Genomic DNA, 23,494 nt, shown 5'->3' on the forward strand with positions numbered 1-23,494 from the left:
CCAAATTAGTCAATCTGAATGTGATAAATCAAAGCTGTTGTAAATGATTCCTGCATTCTCTGAATTGTTGTGGTTTAGTAGTATGGTTGAATTATTATTATTGGGCTGATGTGCACTCTATTTTGCTCGTTTGGAGACAAAAACTGCAGGTTTGAGGTATGCAGCATGGACATGTTTAACACCATTATGATGAGGTAAATCATTTGGCTTGATCTCAACATCAGACACCGAAGCTTCGGGCAAACCATGAACATCCGAAGACAAATTCATGGCATTTTCAAAAATGCTTGAATGAACTTGCTGCGTGTTAATAGTTTCTAGATCATTATATCCATCCCAAGCACGGGATACATGGTATTTTTTGTGTTGAATTATTCCCAGAATACTGACTTCAAATTCAAATTCTCTCTGATTCTTAATGATTTTTCTTTTCACTGCAGCCTGACTACTATCTTTACATGTTGCTTTTATCCACCTCCAGATTATCAAGAGTATATTGTCTCATTGAATTCCATCTCCTTTCCACAAACTGGACAGTTGTCACTTCTCTCCGTCCACTCAAGATGCAGCTAAGGTGAAAATGATGAGAGCATTTTGTCATTATCTTGGGATTCTCTTTAGTTTATTCTTCGAGGCAAGTTGGACAGATATCCTCTTCTTCTGATGGTGACGTGTAAACAAGCCCGACTCCAAGTGTGTATTTTGATGATGAAAGTTCTTGATGCAGACTTAGAACGGTACATCTTCAATTCATCTTCTCGGGCATCATATGGCAAGGGCCTTGGAGGAGAACAGTACATGTCCGGTAGAGAATTATCAAGTGATGCTGCAGATGTCATGGATGTTGTTCCGTAAAGAGATAAAGAAATTGAAAGTGCTTCGCCTCTTCGGAATATTGATGCACACACATTCAAAAGATTCTGTACCAAACAACTGAGACACATGCCGTTCCTGGAAGTGTGAAATTGAGAAGAGTATACAAAAGTTTTGAGGTGAAAGTTTGGATTTTTCGGCGAGAATTGCTATGAAACTGCGAAATTGAAGCGATAATGTATTTTGTTGTTGTTCTCTTTCTTTTTGTAGTCTTCACATAATCTTCTTATTTCAGCCAGTCGGTGTGGAGGGATACAGTAGACACAAGAAGAATGCTTGTGTGTACTATCCAGCAACCTTGATTGCCTCGCATCATCTCCGTCGCAACTCGACCACTGCCACGGAGTTACCTGTTCCAACTGAACACAACAGTCCGACACCAAAGATTCCATTCTTGAACCTTCAACAGAAACACGGAATAGAGGCCTTCATCAAACAGGTTTTGCATTTAATTTTTGTGTTGTTGTATTCTCCAAAACTGTTCTTCATTATGTTTGTAATGCTGATAGAGTTTTAGTGACAGGGGACTGTGCACATCGGTATTGACGGGAGGATCTGGTATTCTAGTGCAGTGCAATACAGTTGTTACAGATAAAACAGTGATGAAACCCACATAGCTCTGATGCAATACTGCTCATACTTTGTCCTGAATAATCCTTAAACATGATTGCACCGGCTAATATTGTAAACAAAGTGAATAGTGCATAATAGATTGGAGAAACCACTGTTGTGCACTATTCATAAACCAAATAATTAGAATTGGAGAAATCACCAACAAACCACATGTGAATCAATTTCAATGTTGACATGTATTTATTGGTTAGTAAACTTGCAAGTTGTTTTTCTAGGATGGAGGCAAGTTGTTAAGCCATTATCCAGCCAATACATTTGACCGAAAAATTGACCCATAATTACCTCGGGTGTGGTAGAACTTCAGTCGTAGACATAAAAAAAAGAGGAGTGCTAGGAACACGCTTTTCAACACCCACTCTAACTCTCGCTCGAGAGAACATGTCAAGTGAGTAAACTAGTCTAGAATAAGAGCAGAAGAAGTGAATTTTAATCAAGTTTTCCGTGAATGTTGAGGATTAGAAGACAATTTATGCCATAAACTCGGTGTTGTTGTATGACCATTCTTACAAGATCATATTTAAGACTTGCTCCTCTTTATCCAATAACAACTTGAGAACTGGTATACCCCTCTCTTCTGCTGCTGTTGTGCGCTGCCCTATCTTTTAAAGGGATAATCGTTGAGTAGCTGTAATTTGTATGAAAGAAATATTAGTTAAGAATGTATCTTAACAATTCTGGCTGACTCATTCCTTTGTCTTGAGCTGACAATGTTCTTCCTGTGAAATTGGCATTTTCAGGTTGAGCTTCTTATTCTGTCCCATCACTTCTACAAATCATCTGCTTGCCTTGATCGAGTTGATGTTCTTGTTTCCCTTGCTGCAACTAGGGTTGATGCTTATGTTTTGGAGGGTGATTTCCCGTGCTTGGCTCGCCTGATAACTGGAGTTGAAATTTTTTATGCTCTCAATTTCATTCTTGGCATTCTTATAGAAAATGGTCAATTGGATCTTCTTCTTCAAAAGTATTCTGCTGCTGCCGACACAAACACAGGCACTGCTGAGGCTGTCAGAGGTTTTCGAATGGCCGTTCTTACATCTTTGAAGCATTTCAACCCTAATGACCTTGATGCATTTGCCCTGGTTTGTATTTAATTTCTATATTGATGAAATGCTGGCTACTGAGCTTTGTCTGTAGATTGATGGTTGTGTGTTGCTTACATTCAAATACAATTAATTAGTTAATTATATTTCAATGTTGCATACTGTTTCGAAGCATCTACTTAAGAAGTGTGCGCGTTGCATTTTTCACTTGCTCATATAGTTTTTTTTCTTTTTGTTTCTCTGTTCCCGGAGTCATTGTTGCTTAACATCTTTCATTTGTCTTCTTTACAGGTCTATACTCATTTTGATATGAAACATGAGACGGCCACTCTTTTAGAGTCCAGAGCAGAGCAATCATGTGAGCAGTGGTTTCGGCGTTATAACAAGGACCAGGATGAAGACTTGTTGGATTCCATGCGCTACTTCATTGAAGCTGCTGAAGTTCACTCTTCCATTGATGCTGGCAATAAAACACGGAAGGATTGTGCTCAAGCTTCCCTTCTATCCCTCCAAATACGGATGCCATATTTCCAATGGCTTTATCTATCAGAAACCAATGCTAGACAGGCATTAGTTGAGCAGTCTCGTTTCTCCAAAACCAAATAATTAGAATTGGAGAAATCACCAACAACCTCTTTAGGTATATGTGATTTAGTACTTTCAACTAGATGGTTGACTCTGACAGGGAGCTCGTTAGCAATGCCATCTTGTGATTTAAAGGAATGAGTGTTTTTATCACAAACTGTATCATTATCAACACCAATTGCATCTTCAACTTGATCTAAAAGTTCAAGCAATGCCTCCATATTTCTGAACAGCATGATCTAATTGTATATTTTAGGGATACCATCAATCATGGTTTTGCGAACATCCTTTTCATTTACTCCACATGCAAACAAGCTTTCAACATTTTTTTTTAAAACCACTTTTGTATAACATTCCAAAAAGTTTATTGTAAGATTGTCATTTGTAAGTCCAGCCTGAAATATTTGGTGAAGCAACGTTCCACATAAAGCTGCAGTTGAATACTCACTGCTTTTTAGCCTCTCATCTAAGGCGGTTCTTCTTGGGCAACTAAAACTGGCAGAAACCCGTGTTCCAGACACAAGAATATCTTGTATGGACCTTCAGCAGCAGATGAATCAGCAGGTAGTAGAAAATGAAGCGTGAACGTAGCCATGTGGATATGAAACGTCGTGAAGACAATCGTATTGCACTTGTGAAGTCGTTTTCTCTCAGAAGATTCATCCAGATACTTCTTCTTCAAGAGTTCATATTCAGGACCGAGAAGCTGAATATAGTTCATAACATCAAGGCCGATAAAGGACTCAGTTGTGAATTTCACGTGATCAGATAATGCTACGTGCTTCTCTTTGTAAATTATGTATTTTTTGTTGGATAATCTATGATTTGCAATGAATGAAAATTGGTGTTTCTTGTAGCAAGACAAGGATCTCCCTTTGCATCTTAGAAACTTCATGTATTCATGTGATGAGACGTTTTTTTATTTTATTATTATAAGTTATTCATATGCCATGTAAATTGATGATTATGATTGAATGAATGAACGAAGGAATCGAACTATGAATGAGTATGTGGAAATTCTTGAATATGAATGGAACTTTTTTCAATGTGAATGAAGAAAATATGAATGTAGATTTGAAAAATATGAAATAGTAAACATGAACATGAATGAAGGATATGAAGGTGAATGAAGAAAGAATGCAAACGAGTGATTGATGGGGGGAAAATTTTTCAAGGCCAAAATCGGGGTATGACAATTACCAAGGATTGAACTCTAACTGACAAACAACTCGCACCCATATAGCCCAACTAGCGAACCCATTTGAGTTACCTCACCCATCAAAAAAAAATATAAGAGAACTTTTTTTTATACAAAATTAAATATTTTTTAAATGAATATTATTTTCAGATTTAAATATAAATTATATATATATTTATCTATTTATCATCCTATACGAGGGACGGTAGTGGTCAATGTTTGATATACTCCACATCGACAATTCAAAAAGTCTCTCTGTCAGAGTTCATACCCATAATTTAAAAGAATCTTTATGCATGTATCCTTATCCACGTGGGAACCAATGTTTATAGTTGTATAAGTATGTAAGGAAATTTAAGTACCCTTATCCATATGCATATATCTTGAAAAAATAAATGTGTCAATTTTAAAATACCTATCTTTTTAAGATTTTAATAAAATTAAAAAGGATTTCAAGCTTTTTTGTGGAGATATTAAATACATAAACATTTTTTATTGATATTCTTAATATGTTACTAGTTATAATTTTTTAAAAATAATATACATAAAAATTAATATAATTGTTTAAATTAAACTAAATAACCATATATTGAGTGCGTACATGGTATAGTAGATACTATGGTACCTGAGTCGCCCCGTGCCTCTTTAATTTACTATATAATTATGCAGCCCCCTGTCCATATAATTTTTAATGCATTTCAGCCTAACCGTTATGTTTTTTTAGGATTGCTTTTATATATTCATTAATGTAATGTTGATTCATATGATATTCTTCTCCTTCGATTTTATTAGTCATAAAATGGCCCATCGACTGAAGAATGACTACAAAAATTCTTTTAGAATAAAAAGACATGTCAACAAAAAAATATCCCATTGAGACCTTGCTTGCACTCAAACATATACGCTCTAATAAAATTTACAATAAAATTAAATCAATAACAAATAACAATAGAATATAATTTATTATCCAATCTTATTGATTAAATCATGATAAGACATATATCTATTCCGATATGATAAATGATTGGTTCAAAATGATAGAAGAGATACAAATACTTAGGGGTTCATATTATAAGATTTGGAGGAGTAACAACATGGGGATTTGGAACATACAAGTGGTTGACAAATATCACCAGGATCTTTACAACAACGTGGTATGGCTTGTACATTTCCAACTTGTACACACGCAATTGTAAGTACTAAAACCACAAACTTCAAGAACATCTTCAATAAAAATTCCATCAAAATTAGGTAGTCTTGCAAAGAAAACAATGTGATTATATAAAAGTGATTTATATTTCTAAAATATTGCACTTACTTATAGGCATATGGAGAATACGTCATACTAATATATGGTAATACGCTAACGTAAAAAATTGAATCCAATTTTTTAAAACTATTTTTATATGACTTCGAGGTGTTGACCAACTACTAATATTTTAATTGTTTTTTACCAAATATTCTAAATACATTTAATCAAAAAGGTTTTTGTCTGTCTTGCTTGCCAATACTTATTTGTGACTAAATATATTTATATATGACTGTGAATATTTGACTTATATGTCCACAATTAAATATCATGTGTCTTTATATAAAATTTAAAGCACTTAAAAAAATTAGTACCCGTTCATTCTTATATTTATTTTTATATTTAAAGAATAAATTCAACATAAACAAGACCACAAACAATTAAATATTCGATTAAGTGTATGTAAAATAGAAAAACCACACATTTTTAATTGTTTAATATAATATTGCTCAACATATTTTTTAGTACTTTTTTAGAGTAAGACTATTATATTTATAAAAAGTACATACTATAACGAATAAAAAACCATAAAAAATTAAGGTAACTTTTTTTTATAATTCTCGTTCAACGTATTAACTATTTTAAGGTAACATTTTTTTTTATAATTTCCGGTCGAATAAAAATTCAAAACTCTTACAATATTACAATTGCCAATGCTGTCCATTTAATATCTTTTTTGAAGGACGGTTCACATTATAGCTTTGATTAAATATTTGTTTCTTTTATATTTTTTATTCATTTCTTCAATTACCTATTTTATGCCTAAGTTTATATATTAACTTATTTATAGTTTATTGAAAAAACTAAATTGTATTTTATATTTTTTCTATAACGCGTCAGGTGGAAGGCTTTACAATTTTTAATTTTCATTCCTTTAATTTTAGTGCATATTATATTAATATAAAATATTAATTTCAGACTTCTTTGCATTATTATCTTATAAAAAACTATAAATTTGTGGAATTACCAAGGATTGAACTCTAACTGACAAACAACTCGCACCCATATAGCCCTACTAGCGAACCCATTTGAGTTACCTCACCCATCAAAAAAAAATATAAGAGAACTTTTTTTTATACAAAATTAAATATTTTTTAAATGAATATTATTTTCAAATTTAAATATAAATTATATATATATTTATCTATTTATCATCCTATACGAGGGACGGTAGTGGTCAATGTTTGATATACTCCACATCGACAATTCAAAAAGTCTCTCTGTCAGAGTTCATACCCATAATTTAAAAGAATCTTTATGCATGTATCCTTATCCACGTGGGAACCAATGTTTATAGTTGTATAAGTATGTAAGGAAGTTTAAGTACCCTTATCCATATGCATATATCTTGAAAAAATAAATGTGTCAATTTTAAAATACTTATCTTTTTAAGATTTTAATAAAATTAAAAAGGATTTCAAGCTTTTTTGTGGAGATATTAAAAACAAAAACATTTTTTATTAATATTCTTAATATGTTAGTAGTTATAATTTTTTAAAAATAATATACATAAAAATTAATATAATTGTTTAAATTAAACTAAATAACCATATATTGAGTGCGTACATGGTATAGTAGATACTATGGTACCTGAGTCTCCCCGTGCCTCTTTAATTTACTATATAATTATGCAGCCCCCTGTCCATATAATTTTTAATGCATTTCAGCCTAACCGTTATGTTTTTTTAGGATTGCTTTTATATATTCATTAATGTCATGTTGATTCATATGATATTCTTCTCCTTCGATTTTATTAGTCATAAAATGGCCCATCGACTGAAGAATGACTACAAAAATTCTTTTAGAATAAAAAGACATGTCAACAAAAAAATATCCCGTTGAGACCTTGCTTGCACTCAAACATATACGCTCTAATAAAATTTACAATAAAATTAAACCAATAACAAATAACAATAGAATATAATTTATTATCCAATCTTATTGATTAAATCATGACAAGACATATATCTATTCCGATATGATAAATGATTGGTTCAAAATGATAGAAGAGATACAAATACTTAGGGGTTCATATTATAAGATTTGGAGGAGTAACAACATGGGGGTTTGGAACATACAAGTGGTTGACAAATATCACCAGGATCTTTACAACAACGTGGTATGGCTTGTACATTTCCAACTTGTACACACGCAATTGTAAGTACTAAAACCACAAACTTCAAGAACATCTTCAATAAAAATTCCATCAAAATTAGGTAGTCTTGCAAAGAAAACAATGTGATTATATAAAAGTGATTTATATTTCTAAAATATTGCACTTACTTATAGGCATATGGAGAATACGTCATACTAATATATGGTAATACGCTAACGTAAAAAATTGAATCCAATTTTTTAAAACTATTTTTATATGACTTCGAGGTGTTGACCAACTACTAATATTTTAATTGTTTTTTACCAAATATTCTAAATACATTTAATCAAAAAAGTTTTTGTCTGTCTTGCTTGCCAATACTTATTTGTGACTAAATATATTTATATATGACTGTGAATATTTAACTTATATGTCCACAATTAAATATCATGTGTCTTTATAGAAAATTTAAAGCACTTAAAAAAATTAGTACCCGTTCATTCTTATATTAATTTTTATATTTAAAGAATAAATTCAACATAAACAAGACCACAAACAATTAAATATTCGATTAAGTGTATGTAAAATAGAAAAACCACACATTTTTAATTGTTTAATATAATATTGCTCAACATATTTTTTAGTACTTTTTTAGAGTAAGACTATTATATTTATAAAAAGTACATACTATTTTATTGATAACGAATAAAAAACCATAAAAAATTAAGGTAACTTTTTTTTATAATTCTCGTTCAACGTATTAACTATTTTAAGGTAACATTTTTTTTTATAATTTTCGGTCAAATAAAAATTCAAAACTCTTAAAATATTACAATTGCCAATGCTGTCCATTTAATATCTTTTTTGAAGGACGGTTCACATTATAGCTTTGATTATATATTTGTTTCTTTTATATTTTTTATTCATTTCTTCAATTACCTATTTTACGCCTAAGTTTATATATTAACTTATTTATAGTTCATTGAAAAAACTAATCTTGTATTTTATATTTTTTTTATACTGCGTCAGATGGAAGGCTTTACAATTTTTAATTTTCCTTTGGTTAATTTTAGTGCATATTATATTAATATAAAATATTAATTTCAAACTTATTTGCATTATTATCTTATAAAAAACTACAAATTTGTGGAATAACCAAGGATTGAACTCTAACTGACAAACAACTCGCACCCATATAGTCCAACTAGCGAACCCATTTTAGTTACCTCACCCATAAAGAAAAATTATAAGAGAGATTTTTTTGATACAAAATTAAATATTTTTTAAATGAATATTATTTTCAGATTTAAATATAAATTATATATATGTTTATCTATTTATCATCCTATACGAGGGACAGTAGTGGTAAATGTTTGATATACTCCACACCGACAATTCAAAAAGTCTCCCTGTCAGAGTCCATACCCATAATTTAAAAGAATCTTTATGCATGTATCCTTATCCACGTGGGAAACAATGTTTATAGTTGTATAAGCATGTAAGGAAATTTAAGTACCCTTATCCATATGCATATAAAATCAAATATATCAATTTTAAAATACTTATCTTTTTAAGATTTTAATAAAATTAAAAAGGATTTCAAGCTTTTTTGTGAAGATATTAAATACACAAACATTTTTTATTAAAACTCTTAATATTTTAGTAGTTATGATTTTTTAAAAATAATATACATAAATATTAATTTAATTGTTTAAATTAAACTAAATAACCATATATTGAGTGCGTACAGGGTATAATAGGTACTATGGTACCTGAGTCGCCCCGTGCCTCTTTAATTTAGTATATAATTATGCAGCCCCCTGTCCATATAATTTTTAATGCATTTCAGCCTAACCGTTAATTTTTTTTAGGATTGCTTTTATATATTCATTAATGTCATGTTGATTCATATGATATTCTTCTCCTTCGATTTTATTAGTTATAAAATGGCCTATCGAGTGAAGAATGACTACAAAAATTCTTTTAGAATAAAAAGACATGTCAACCAAAAAATATCCTGTTGAGACCTTGCTTGCACTTAAACATATACGCTCTAATAAAATTTACAATAAAATTAAATCAATAACAAATAACAATATAATATAATTTATTATCCAATTTTATTGCAAAAAAAACCATAAACTTCAAGAACATCTTCAATAAAAATTCCATCAAAATTAGGTAGTTTTGCAAAAAAAACAATGTGATTATATAAAAGTGATTTATAATTCTAAAATATTGCACTTATTGGCATATGGAGAATACGTCAGACTCATATATGGTAATACGCTAACGTAAAAAATTGAATCCAATTTTTTAAAACTATTTTTGTATGACTTCGAGGTGTTGACCAACTACTAATATTTTAATTGTTTCTTACCAAATATTCTAAATACATTTGATAAAAAGTGTTTGGTCTGTCTTTGATCGGGAAAATAGCAAGTGTACTATGTTACCGATGTAGTTTTAATGGAATTTATCCCACAAGTATCGAATCACAAGGATTGCGTTAGAAATACGAAATAGTGACGATTATCAGTTGAACAAAAGTATTTAGTTGAATTTGTTTAGAATAACTTGTGCACAAGAACGAATTTAGATTTTAAAATTGACTTTCTATGAATTAAACAAATGTTAGGGATTGGTGTATAATGTGTAGGGTAAGTGATTTCTTTAGATAAATTCAACAGGTTCATATGCATCCATCACTGATTCTCAAGTTTACTTTTCCCTAATTCCTTAGTGAAAAAGACTTTAATCTCTACCCTAATCTTTACTTCCGTTCAAATTAGTGTGAAGATTAAACAATTAGTTATCAAGAACTATTCTAGTTATTGTGAAGAAATCTTATACCTAAGTGAGATCTTCACAATATTATCATTCACCAAGCCTTTAACGTTACTTTCCAGCTTTTTACGTTAAATAAACTCATCCCTATGTTCCCAATGGCATAAGCAAACAAATGATTAAATGATAAAATTGATGCAAAAATATTCAAACGTTGAATTCAAAACAAAGAGATCAATATTCTTAAACCCTAACACATCATTGACACCTCCCTAACATTGGAGGATTTAGCCTCTCATATTGTAGAAAATAGACATGTTCAAGAAATTAGACATTACAATGAGTTTTCAAACGATGATCTTCAATGGTTGGTCACCTTGAATCTCCCCGTCGTGAATTCTCTTGTTTCTTCAATCTTCTTCAGTGTAATCTTCTTTCCCAATTTTGCAAAAAGTCCTTTCCTCCTTCTCTTTCCTCAGTTTAAATAGTCTAGGTAAAATCCCCAAACCAAAATACCAACAATGCCCCTCCGGATCCAAAAAGCATAAGAAAACACAAAATATGGAATTCTGTTCGCGCACTCTGCACGGGCCGTGCCAATCCTGCACAGGCCGTGCAGCTCCCAGATTTTCTTCAAAAATAATTCTGCTTCAGACCTTATTGCACGGGCCGTGCCAACCTGCACGGCCGGCCGTGCAAACTCCCTGTTTTTTGTATGGGAGGGGAGCATCCATCCTGCACGGGCCGTGTGCTGCTGCACAGGCCGTGCGGGTCTTCATGCTTTTGTATTTTCCAGTCCTTTTTTATGTCTTCTCTCCTTTGGCACGTCCGTTGCCTCTTTGCTCAAGCTGCACATACACAAGACTACCGAAAACAAGCATCACGCATAGAGAACTCAAATTAAAAAGATACTAACACCAAAACAACTCACTTTACTACCTAACATTGCAACTAACACACTAATCAACGAAAAACAAAACAATGCGAAAAAAACATAAACATACCATAACATTGTTACCGAATTGATCGACTTATCAACAAAAACAAGACTAAAATCTAATAGAAATGGTGACCGATCACAACCCCAAACTTATCTCATTGCTTGTCCTCAAGTGATGCAAGCGACATATGCAAAGGTCACCCTGAATTCATTCTTTCCACAACCACCAATGTTATTCGCCACTGTTCCTACCTTCTTGATTTGGTTTCTGATGACACTAACCAGACTCTTGCTGCATTTCCACATCAAAGTATCTCAGTACCTGCAAGCTTTTCTCACTTCTCACACATTCTCTCTTGGTTAAAAGTGTTTCGCTCATACAATCATGATATGCAATATCGACTCTTGAATTTGAATCAATTCTACTTTCATAACATTGACAGAATACACACACTTTATGAGGACTTTCGGGTTGTAACTGGGCTTAGGACAGGTGGGATACACAAGGAAATGGACAGCTAGTGGTTTATTTGGTTCGGTACTCATGTCATGCTTCTCGTGTTTGTGCTCACTTAGTGATCTCGGGGTGATTTCTCAAACTTTTTATTCACTTAATTCTTGAGTTTCTCTTTAGAACAATGCAAGTGTTGTCTTTTTTTTTTTTCAGTCTTAGATCACTCGGGTATCTTAGACTATATTTTTTTTCTTTTCTCTTTTTTTTTTTTAATTTTTCATTTTTTTCTTTCTTTCTTCGCCTTTCTTTTACACGAATCACCCCAAACTTGAATTATTGCACACTTTCAAGAAACACCACATTCGTACTAAACAAGGGTAAGGAGTGTTTGGCCAATGGTTTATACATGTGGTTGAAAACAAACAAATGGATACAGGCTCAACAGGGTTAGCAAAGGATAAAATTAATGAAAATGGATGGCTAAAAGGCTCAGGGGTTTTAAACAAACAAGTGCCTCAGTGTGTGTCCTCCAGTCAAGTCGTGTCTATAGAACGGACGCAAATTCAGAGGGATAGAGTCATACCTGACGAACTCTCATGATGCTTATCTGATGAATTTGGCTTTTTGTGATCTCACCATGTGGGGTAACCTTACAGGTTCCAGAACACTCCGAGTGTCATGCAGCTCCTTCCCGTATCAGGTACACCATCCACCAGCCCAGTCAAGTATCGACAGCAGCGTCCAACTTTCAATTGGTGGTACCACTTCCAGGGTGCCTTGGGAGACAAATTGAGGTTGTATTCTCATCCACTAACTATCGATCTGTCAGTTTCCAGTCTCTGTCAATCAAGCCTGTAACAATTACGGTAGACGCAAAAACATAACAAAAAAACGAAAAACATAACAAAACAAAACACAATAATAAAATAAAACAACAAAACAACAAACAATGAAAGGACCCCTCCCACACCTAAACTGAACATTGTCCCAAATGTTTCAGCTTAAGTGCAGAAAGGACTTACTACTGAGGCGGTGGGAATTGCAGCATTAACTGCTGCATCATGCGCTGAATTCAACATAAAAACAACCACAAACAATTAAATATTCGATTAAGTGTATTGAAAATAGAAAAACCACACATTTTTAATTGTTTAATATAATATTGCTCAACATATTTTTTAGTACTTTTTTAGAGTAAGACTATTATATTTATAAAAAGTACATACTATTTTATTGATAACGAATAAAAAAGCATAAAAAAAGTAAGGTAACTTTTTTTTTATAATTCTCGTTCAACGTATTAACTATTTTAAGGTAACATTTTTTTTTATAATTTCCGGTCGAATAAAAATTCAAAACTCTTACAATATTACAATTGCCAATGCTGTCCATTTAATATCTTTTATGAAGGACGGTTCACATTATAGCTTTGATTAAATATTTGTTTCTTTTATATTTTTTATTCCTTTCTTCAATTACCTATTTTATGCCTAAGTTTATATATTAACTTATTTATAGTTTATTGAAAAAACTAAATTGTATTTTACATTTTTTCTATAACGCGTCAGGTGGAAGGCTTTACAATTTTTAATTTTCATTCCTTTAATTTTAGTGCATATTATATTAATATAAAATATTAATTTCAGACTTCTTTGCATTATTATCTTGTAAAAAACTATAAATTTGTGGAATTGCCAAGGATTGAACTCTAACTGACAAACAACTCGCACCCATATAGCCCAACTAGCGAACCCATTTGAGTTACCTCACCCATCAAAAAAAAATATAAGAGAACTTTTTTTTATACAAAATTAAATATTTTTTAAATGAATATTATTTTCAGATTTAAATATAAATTATATATATATTTATCTATTTATCATCCTATACGAGGGACGGTAGTGGTAAATGTTTGATATACTCCACATCGACAATTCAAAAAGTCTCTCTGTCAGAGTTCATACCCATAATTTAAAAGAATCTTTATGCATGTATCCTTATCCACGTGGGAACCAATGTTTATAGTTGTATAAGTATGTAAGGAAGTTTAAGTACCCTTATCCATATGCATATATCTTGAAAAAATAAATGTGTCAATTTTAAAATACTTATCTTTTTAAGATTTTAATAAAATTAAAAAGGATTTCAAGCTTTTTTGTGGAGATATTAAAAACACAAACATTTTTTATTAATATTCTTAATATGTTAGTAGTTATAATTTTTTAAAAATAATATACATAAAAATTAATATAATTGTTTAAATTAAACTAAATAACCATATATTGAGTGCGTACATGGTATAGTAGATACTATGGTACCTGAGTCTCCCCGTGCCTCTTTAATTTACTATATAATTATGCAGCCCCCTGTCCATATAATTTTTAATGCATTTCAGCCTAACCGTTATGTTTTTTTAGGATTGCTTTTATATATTCATTAATGTCATGTTGATTCATATGATATTCTTCTCCTTCGATTTTATTAGTCATAAAATGGCCCATCGACTGAAGAATGACTACAAAAATTCTTTTAGAATAAAAAGACATGTCAACAAAAAAATATCCCGTTGAGACCTTGCTTGCACTCAAACATATACGCTCTAATAAAATTTACAATAAAATTAAATCAATAACAAATAACAATAGAATATAATTTATTATCCAATCTTATTGATTAAATCATGACAAGACATATATCTATTTCGATATGATAAATGATTGGTTCAAAATGATAGAAGAGATACAAATACTTAGGGGTTCATATTATAAGATTTGGAGGAGTAACAACATGGGGGTTTGGAACATACAAGTGGTTGACAAATATCACCAGGATCTTTACAACAACGTGGTATGGCTTGTACATTTCCAACCTGTACACACGCAATTGTAAGTACTAAAACCACAAACTTCAAGAACATCTTCAATAAAAATTCCATCAAAATTAGGTAGTCTTGCAAAGAAAACAATGTGATTATATAAAAGTGATTTATATTTCTAAAATATTGCACTTACTTATAGGCATATGGAGAATACGTCATACTAATATATGGTAATACGCTAACGTAAAAAATTGAATCCAATTTTTTAAAACTATTTTTATATGACTTCGAGGTGTTGACCAACTACTAATATTTTAATTGTTTTTTACCAAATATTCTAAATACATTTAATCAAAAAAGTTTTTGTCTGTCTTGCTTGCCAATACTTATTTGTGACTAAATATATTTATATATGACTGTGAATATTTAACTTATATGTCCACAATTAAATATCATGTGTCTTTATATAAAATTTAAAGCACTTAAAAAAATTAGTACCCGTTCATTCTTATATTAATTTTTATATTTAAAGAATAAATTCAACATAAACAAGACCACAAACAATTAAATATTCGATTAAGTGTATGTAAAATAGAAAAACCACACATTTTTAATTATTTAATATAATATTGCTCAACATATTTTTTAGTACTTTTTTAGAGTAAGACTATTATATTTATAAAAAGTACATATTATTTTATTGATAACGAATAAAAAACCATAAAAAATTAAGGTAACTTTTTTTTATAATTCTCGTTCAACGCATTAACTATTTTAAGGTAACATTTTTTTTTATAATTTTCGGTCAAATAAAAATTCAAAACTCTTAAAATATTACAATTGCCAATGCTGTCCATTTAATATCTTTTTTGAAGGACGGTTCACATTATAGCTTTGATTATATATTTGTTTCTTTTATATTTTTTATTCATTTCTTCAATTACCTATTTTACGCCTAAGTTTATATATTAACTTATTTATAGTTCATTGAAAAAACTAATCTTGTATTTTATATTTTTTTTATACTGCGTCAGATGGAAGGCTTTACAATTTTTAATTTTCCTTTCGTTAATTTTAGTGCATATTATATTAATATAAAATATTAATTTCAAACTTATTTGTATTATTATCTTATAAAAAACTACAAATTTGTGGAATAACCAAGGATTGAACTCTAACTGACAAACAACTCGCACCCATATAGTCCAACTAGCGAACCCATTTTAGTTACCTCACCCATAAAAAAAAATTATAAGAGAGATTTTTTTTATACAAAATTAAATATTTTTTAAATGAATATTATTTTCAGATTTAAATATAAATTATATATATGTTTATCTATTTATCATCCTATACGAGGGACGGTAGTGGTAAATGTTTGATATACTCCACACCGACAATTCAAAAAGTCTCCCTGTCAGAGTCCATACCCATAATTTAAAAGAATCTTTATGCATGTATCCTTATCCACGTGGGAAACAATGTTTATAGTTGTATAAGCATGTAAGGAAATTTAAGTACCCTTATCCATATGCATATATCTTGAAAAATCAAATGTGTCAATTTTAAAATACTTATCTTTTTAAGATTTTAATAAAATTAAAAAGGATTTCAAGCTTTTTTGTGAAGATATTAAATACACAAACATTTTTTATTAAAACTCTTAATATTTTAGTAGTTATGATTTTTTAAAAATAATATACATAAATATTAATTTAATTGTTTAAATTAAACTAAATAACCATATATTGAGTGCGTACAGGGTATAATAGGTACTATGGTACCTGAGTCGCCCCATGCCTCTTTAATTTAGTATATAATTATGCAGCCCCCTGTCCATATAATTTTTAATGCATTTCAGCCTAACCGTTAATTTTTTTTAGGATTGCTTTTATATATTCATTAATGTCATGTTGATTCATATGATATTCTTCTCCTTCGATTTTATTAGTTATAAAATGGCCTATCGAGTGAAGAATGACTACAAAAATTCTTTTAGAATAAAAAGACATGTCAACCAAAAAATATCCTGTTGAGACCTTGCTTGCACTTAAACATATACGCTCTAATAAAATTTACAATAAAATTAAATCAATAACAAATAACAATATAATATAATTTATTATCCAATTTTATTGCAAAAAAAACCATAAACTTCAAGAACATCTTCAATAAAAATTCCATCAAAATTAGGTAGTTTTGCAAAAAAAACAATGTGATTATATAAAAGTGATTTATAATTCTAAAATATTGCACTTACTTATTGGCATATGGAGAATACGTCAGACTCATATATGGTAATACGCTAACGTAAAAAATTGAATCCAATTTTTTAAAACTATTTTTGTATGACTTCGGGGTGTTGACCAACTACTAATATTTTAATTGTTTCTTACCAAATATTCTAAATACATTTGATAAAAAGTGTTTGGTCTGTCTTTGATCGGGAAAATAGCAAGTGTACTATGTTACCGATGTAGTTTTAATGGAATTTATCCCACAAGTATCGAATCACAAGGATTGCGTTAGAAATACGAAATAGTGACGATTATCAGTTGAACAAAAGTATTTAGTTGAATTTGTTTAGAATAACTTGTGCACAAGAACGAATTTAGATTTTAAAATTGACTTTCTATGAATTAAACAAATGTTAGGGATTGGTGTATAATGTGTAGGGTAAGTGATTTCTTTAGATAAATTCAACAGGTTCATATGCATCCATCACTGATTCTCAAGTTTACTTTTCCCTAATTCCTTAGTGAAAAAGACTTTAATCTCTACCCTAATCTTTACTTCCGTTCAAATTAGTGTGAAGATTAAGCAATTAGTTATCAAGAACTATTCTAGTTATTGTGAAGAAACCTTATACCTAAGTGAGATCTTCACAATATTATCATTCACCAAGCCTTTAACGTTACTTTCCAGCTTTTTACGTTAAATAAACTCATCCCTATGTTCCCAATGGCATAAGCAAACAAATGATTAAATGATAAAATTGATGCAAAAATATTCAAACGTTGAATTCAAAACAAAGAGATCAATATTCTTAAACCCTAACACATCATTGACACCTCCCTAACATTGGAGGATTTAGCCTCTCATATTGTAGAAAATAGACATGTTCAAGAAATTAGACATTACAATGAGTTTTCAAACGATGATCTTCAATGGTTGGTCACCTTGAATCTCCCCGTCGTGAATTCTCTTGTTTCTTCAATCTTCTTCAGTGTAATCTTCTTTCCCAATTTTGCAAAAAGTCCTTTTCTCCTTCTCTTTCCTCAGTTTAAATAGTCTAGATAAAATCCCCAAACCAAAATACCAACAATACCCCTCCGGATCCAAAAAGCATAAGAAAACATAAAATATGGAATTCTATTCGCGCACTCTGCACGGGCCGTGCCAATCCTGCACAGGCCGTGCAGCTCCCAGATTTTCTTCAAAAATAATTCTGCTTCAGACCTTATTGCACGGGCCGTGCCAACCTGCACGGCCGGCCGTGCAAACTCCCTGTTTTTTGTATGGGAGGGGAGCATCCATCCTGCACGGGCCGTGTGCTGCTGCACAGGCCGTGCGGGTCTTCATGCTTTTGTATTTTCCAGTCCTTTTTTATGTCTTCTCTCCTTTGGCACGTTCGTTGCCTCTTTGCTCAAGCTGCACATACACAAGACTACCGAAAACAAGCATCACGCATAGAGAACTCAAATTAAAAAGATACTAACACCAAAACAACTCACTTTACTACCTAACATTGCAACTAACACACTAATCAACGAAAAACAAAACAATGCGAAAAAAAACATAAACATACCATAACATTGTTACCGAATTGATCGACTTATCAACAAAAACAAGACTAAAATCTAATAGAAATGGTGACCGATCACAACCCCAAACTTATCTCATTGCTTGTCCTCAAGTGATGCAAGCGACATATGCAAAGGTCACCCTGAATTCATTCTTTCCACAACCACCAATGTTATTCGCCACTGTTCCTACCTTCTTGATTTGGTTTCTGATGACACTAACCAGACTCTTGCTGCATTTCCACATCAAAGTATCTCAGTACCTGCAAGCTTTTCTCACTTCTCACACATTCTCTCTTGGTTAAAAGTGTTTCGCTCATACAATCATGATATGCAATATCGACTCTTGAATTTGAATCAATTCTACTTTCATAACATTGACAGAATACACACACTTTATGAGGACTTTCGGGTTGTAACTGGGCTTAGGACAGGTGGGATACACAAGGAAATGGACAGCTAGTGGTTTATTTGGTTCGGTACTCATGTCATGCTTCTCGTGTTTGTGCTCACTTAGTGATCTCGGGGTGATTTCTCAAACTTTTTATTCACTTAATTCTTGAGTTTCTCTTTAGAACAATGCAAGTGTTGTCTTTTTTTTTTTCAGTCTTAGATCACTCGGGTATCTTAGACTATATTTTTTTTCTTTTCTCTTTTTTTTTTAATTTTTCATTTTTTTCTTTCTTTCTTCGCCTTTCTTTTACACGTATCACCCCAAACTTGAATTATTGCACACTTTCAAGAAACACCACATTCGTACTAAACAAGGGTAAGGAGTGTTTGGCCAATGGTTTATACATGTGGTTGAAAACAAACAAATGGATACAGGCTCAACAGGGTTAGCAAAGGATAAAATTAATGAAAATGGATGGCTAAAAGGCTCAGGGGTTTTAAACAAACAAGTGCCTCAGTGTGTGTCCTCCAGTCAAGTCGTGTCTATAGAACGGACGCAAATTCAGAGGGATAGAGTCATACCTGACGAACTCTCATGATGCTTATCTGATGAATTTGGCTTTTTGTGATCTCACCATGTGGGGTAACCTTACAGGTTCCAGAACACTCCGAGTGTCATGCAGCTCCTTCCCGTATCAGGTACACCATCCACCAGCCCAGTCAAGTATCGACAGCAGCGTCCAACTTTCAATTGGTGGTACCACTTCCAGGGTGCCTTGGGAGACAAATTGAGGTTGTATTCTCATCCAATAACTATCGATCTGTCAGTTTCCAGTCTCTGTCAATCAAGCCTGTAACAATTACGGTAGACGCAAAAACATAACAAAAAAACGAAAAACATAACAAAACAAAACACAATAATAAAATAAAATAACAAAACAACAAACAATGAAAGGACCCCTCCCACACCTAAACTGAACATTGTCCCAAATGTTTCAGCTTAAGTGCAGAAAGGACTTACTACTGAGGCGGTGGGAATTGCAGCATTAACTGCTGCATCATGCGCTGAATTCAACATAAACAACACCACAAACAATTAAATATTCGATTAAGTGTATTGAAAATAGAAAAACCACACATTTTTAATTGTTTAATATAATATTGATCAACGTATTTTTTAGTACTTTTTTAGAGTAAGACTATTATATTTATAAAAAGTACATACTATTTTATTGATAACGAATAAAAAAGCATAAAAAAAGTAAGGTAACTTTTTTTTTATAATTCTCGTTCAACGTATTAACTATTTTAAGGTAACATTTTTTTTATAATTTCCGGTCAAATAAAAATTCAAAACTCTTACAATATTACAATTGTCAATGCTGTCCATTTAATATCTTTTTTGAAAGACGGTTCACATTATAGCTTTGATTATATATTTGTTTCTTTTATATTTTTTATTCATTTCTTCAATTACCTATTTTACGCCTAAGTTTATATATTACCTTATTTATAGTTTATTGAAAAAACTAAATTTGTATTTTATATTTTTTCTATAACGCGTCAGGTGGAAGGCTTTACAATTTTTAATTTTCCTTTCCTTAATTTTAGTGCATATTATATTAATATAAAATATTAATTTCAGACTTCTTTGCATTATTATCTTGTAAAAAACTATAAATTTGTGGAATTACCAAGGATTGAACTCTAACTGACCAACAACTCGCACCCATATAGCCCAACTAGCGAACCCGTTTGAGTTACCTCACCCATCAAAAAAAACTTATAAGAGAACTTTTTTTTATACAAAATTAAATATTTTTTAAATGAATATTATTTTCAGATTTAAATATAAATTATATATATATTTATCTATTTATCATCCTACACGAGGGACGGTAGTGGTCAATGTTTGATATACTCGACACCGATAATTCAAAAAGTCTCCCTATCAGAGTCCATACCCATAATTTAAAAGAATCTTTATGCATGTATCCTTATCCACGTGGGGAACCAATGTTTATAGTTGTATAAGCATATAAGGAAATTTAAGTACCCTTATCCATATGCATATATCTTGAAAAAATAAATGTGTCAATTTTAAAATACTTATCTTTTTAAGATTTTAATAAAATTAAAAAGGATTTCAAGCTTTTTTGTGGAGATATTAAATACACAAACAATTTTTATTAAAACTCTAATATTTTAGTAGTTACGAGTTTTTAAAAATAATATACATAAAAATTAATATAATTGATTAAATTAAACTAAATAACCATATATTGAATGCGTACAGGGTATAGTAGGTACTATGGTACCTGAGTCGCCCCGTGCCTCTTTAATTTAGTATATAATTATGCAGCCCCCTGTCCATATAATTTTTAATGCATTTCAGCCTAACCGTTATGTTTTTTTAGGATTGCTTTTATATATTCATTAATGTCATGTTGATTCATATGATATTCTTCTCCTTCGATTTTATTAGTTATAAAATGGCCTATCGAGTGAAGAATGACTACAAAAAATCTTTTAGAATAAAAAGACATGTCAACCAAAAAATATCCTGTTGAGACCTTGCTTGCACTGAAACATATACGCTCTAATAAAATTTACAATAAAATTAAATCAATAACAAATAACAATAGAATATAATTTATAATCCAATCTTATTGATTACATCATGACATGACATTCATTTATTCCGATATGATAAATGATTGGTTCAAAATGATAGAAGAGATACAAACTTTTAGGGGTTCATATTATAAGATTTGGAGGAGTAACAACATGGGGGTTTGGAACATACAAGTGGTTGACAAATATCACCAGAATCTTTACAACAACGTCGTATGACTTGTACATTTCTAACTTGTACACATGCAATTGTAAGTACTAAAACCACAAACTTCAAGAACATCTTCAATAAAAATTCCATCAAAATTAGGTAGTTTTGCAAAGAAAACAATGTGATTATATAAAAGTGATTTATATTTCTAAAATATTGCACTTACTTATAGGCATATGGAGAATACGTCATACTCATATATGGTAATACGCTAACGTAAAAAATTGAATCCAATTTTGTAATATCCCATATTCCCTTAAAAGCTCAATTAGTTGTCAGTTGGGATCAATTGAGTTCCTGTGTACTCTATCTTTTGTTAGTTACAACAATTGGAACTCCTAATTGTTGTCAATTTGGAGCAATAGAGTAACCAGAGAACTCTGAAGAGATTAATTATTAATAAAAGAGACAGACCAATATTAATAAGTACAAGAGAGGACATTTTTGGCAACATTAATAATTGGTCAATTGGTACAAGAAGATGAAATATCAATTGGGATATTTTTACTACTACCTAATATTATAATATATATATATATATATATATATGTGTGTGGTGGAAAAGAAAAGAAAGGAGAAGGATAAGAAGAGTAGGTAGGGAAGTGGAGAGATATCAGAAAGAAAAGAAAGAAAGGGAAGAGGAGAGAAAGAGGAAGAAGAGAAGAAAAGGAAGGAAGGAAGAAGATGGAAAATCTCATGAAGATCCTGTTCATCACCACCATCATCTCATCTTCATCATCACCAACTCCATCTCCGTGTGTCCAAGGTGAGTTCTTAGATAGATTTAGCATTTGGGGGAAAATAACCTATGTTTGGGGGGTTAGGATTTGTATGAATTTGTGATGAACTTGTTGTGTTCATACTTCTCATCCATGATATGTGTTGATATCATGTTGTTGTTGTTGAAGTTGTGATTCTTAAGTGTTTGATGCTTATGTGTTTTGTTGTTGAAGTTATGGAGGTCAATCAGATGAATTCATAAAAATATAAGTTATTCATGAAATATTCCATGAATCATGAGTTAACCATGTCTTTTATTATTATGGTGTTGTTGTTGTTATGAGCATGTGTTTATGAGGTTGAGAAATCCTTGAGTGTTGATTGTTGTTGAAGAATCATGTTATGTAAAAAGGGTAGATGGAAAGGAAAATAGTAGAGGAGTTATTTAAGAAAAGAATCATGTTAACTAATTGATGAATTGAAATATGTCACCAATGGGGTTCGAACACGAGACCTCCTTGGAATTGTACAAACCTTACCACTAGGCCAAAGATATTGATGTTGAATACTTATGCAATGAATAAATGTTAATCTAAATCTTGATTAAGATAGATTAATGAATTAATTGAGGATTATAACTCTGTTTTGGATGCGGACGGATGCGTTAGAAGGATAACGAAAAAGGCTATCATTATTATACCATGTTATAGTATATTATGTGTCTTACAAATCCTATGAATTATATTATGATGAATGTTAAACATTGTTGATATGTTTGATTGTGAAATTACATGATTAAAAACCTTACAAAGATGAGTGAGGAAACTTAGGAGAATAACTTGATTAATAACTTAGAAAATATGATCTAGGTTCTGGAACATGTGTGGTATATGTATGAGAATATGGTATTCATTCGTACGACGCTTATGTGGAGGTCGTGGAAGAATTGTTGCCATGATTGAGAATGAGACGCATTGGATGGAACATGCCATGTTATTATT

The 23,494-nt window shown here is 31.0% G+C and overlaps 1 protein-coding gene and 1 pseudogene across 1 annotated transcript; one reads left to right on the plus strand and one right to left on the minus strand.

Annotated features, from left to right (window-relative positions):
• Positions 1–485: 485 nt before the first annotated feature.
• LOC127122020 (E3 ubiquitin-protein ligase At3g02290-like) lies at positions 486–1,321 on the minus strand (annotated as a pseudogene).
• Positions 1,322–1,722: 401 nt separating this feature from the next.
• LOC127122021 (uncharacterized) lies at positions 1,723–3,152 on the plus strand. The gene is made up of 3 exons (XM_051052436.1): positions 1,723–1,728; positions 2,244–2,585; positions 2,838–3,152. The coding sequence occupies exons 1-3, from the start codon at positions 1,723–1,725 to the stop codon at positions 3,150–3,152; spliced, it is 663 nt and encodes a 220-aa protein (XP_050908393.1).
• The last annotated feature ends 20,342 nt before the right edge of the window (positions 3,153–23,494 follow it).

This window comes from Lathyrus oleraceus, chromosome 2 (assembly GCF_024323335.1).
Source record: "Lathyrus oleraceus cultivar Zhongwan6 chromosome 2, CAAS_Psat_ZW6_1.0, whole genome shotgun sequence".
NCBI lineage: Eukaryota > Viridiplantae > Streptophyta > Magnoliopsida > Fabales > Fabaceae > Lathyrus > Lathyrus oleraceus.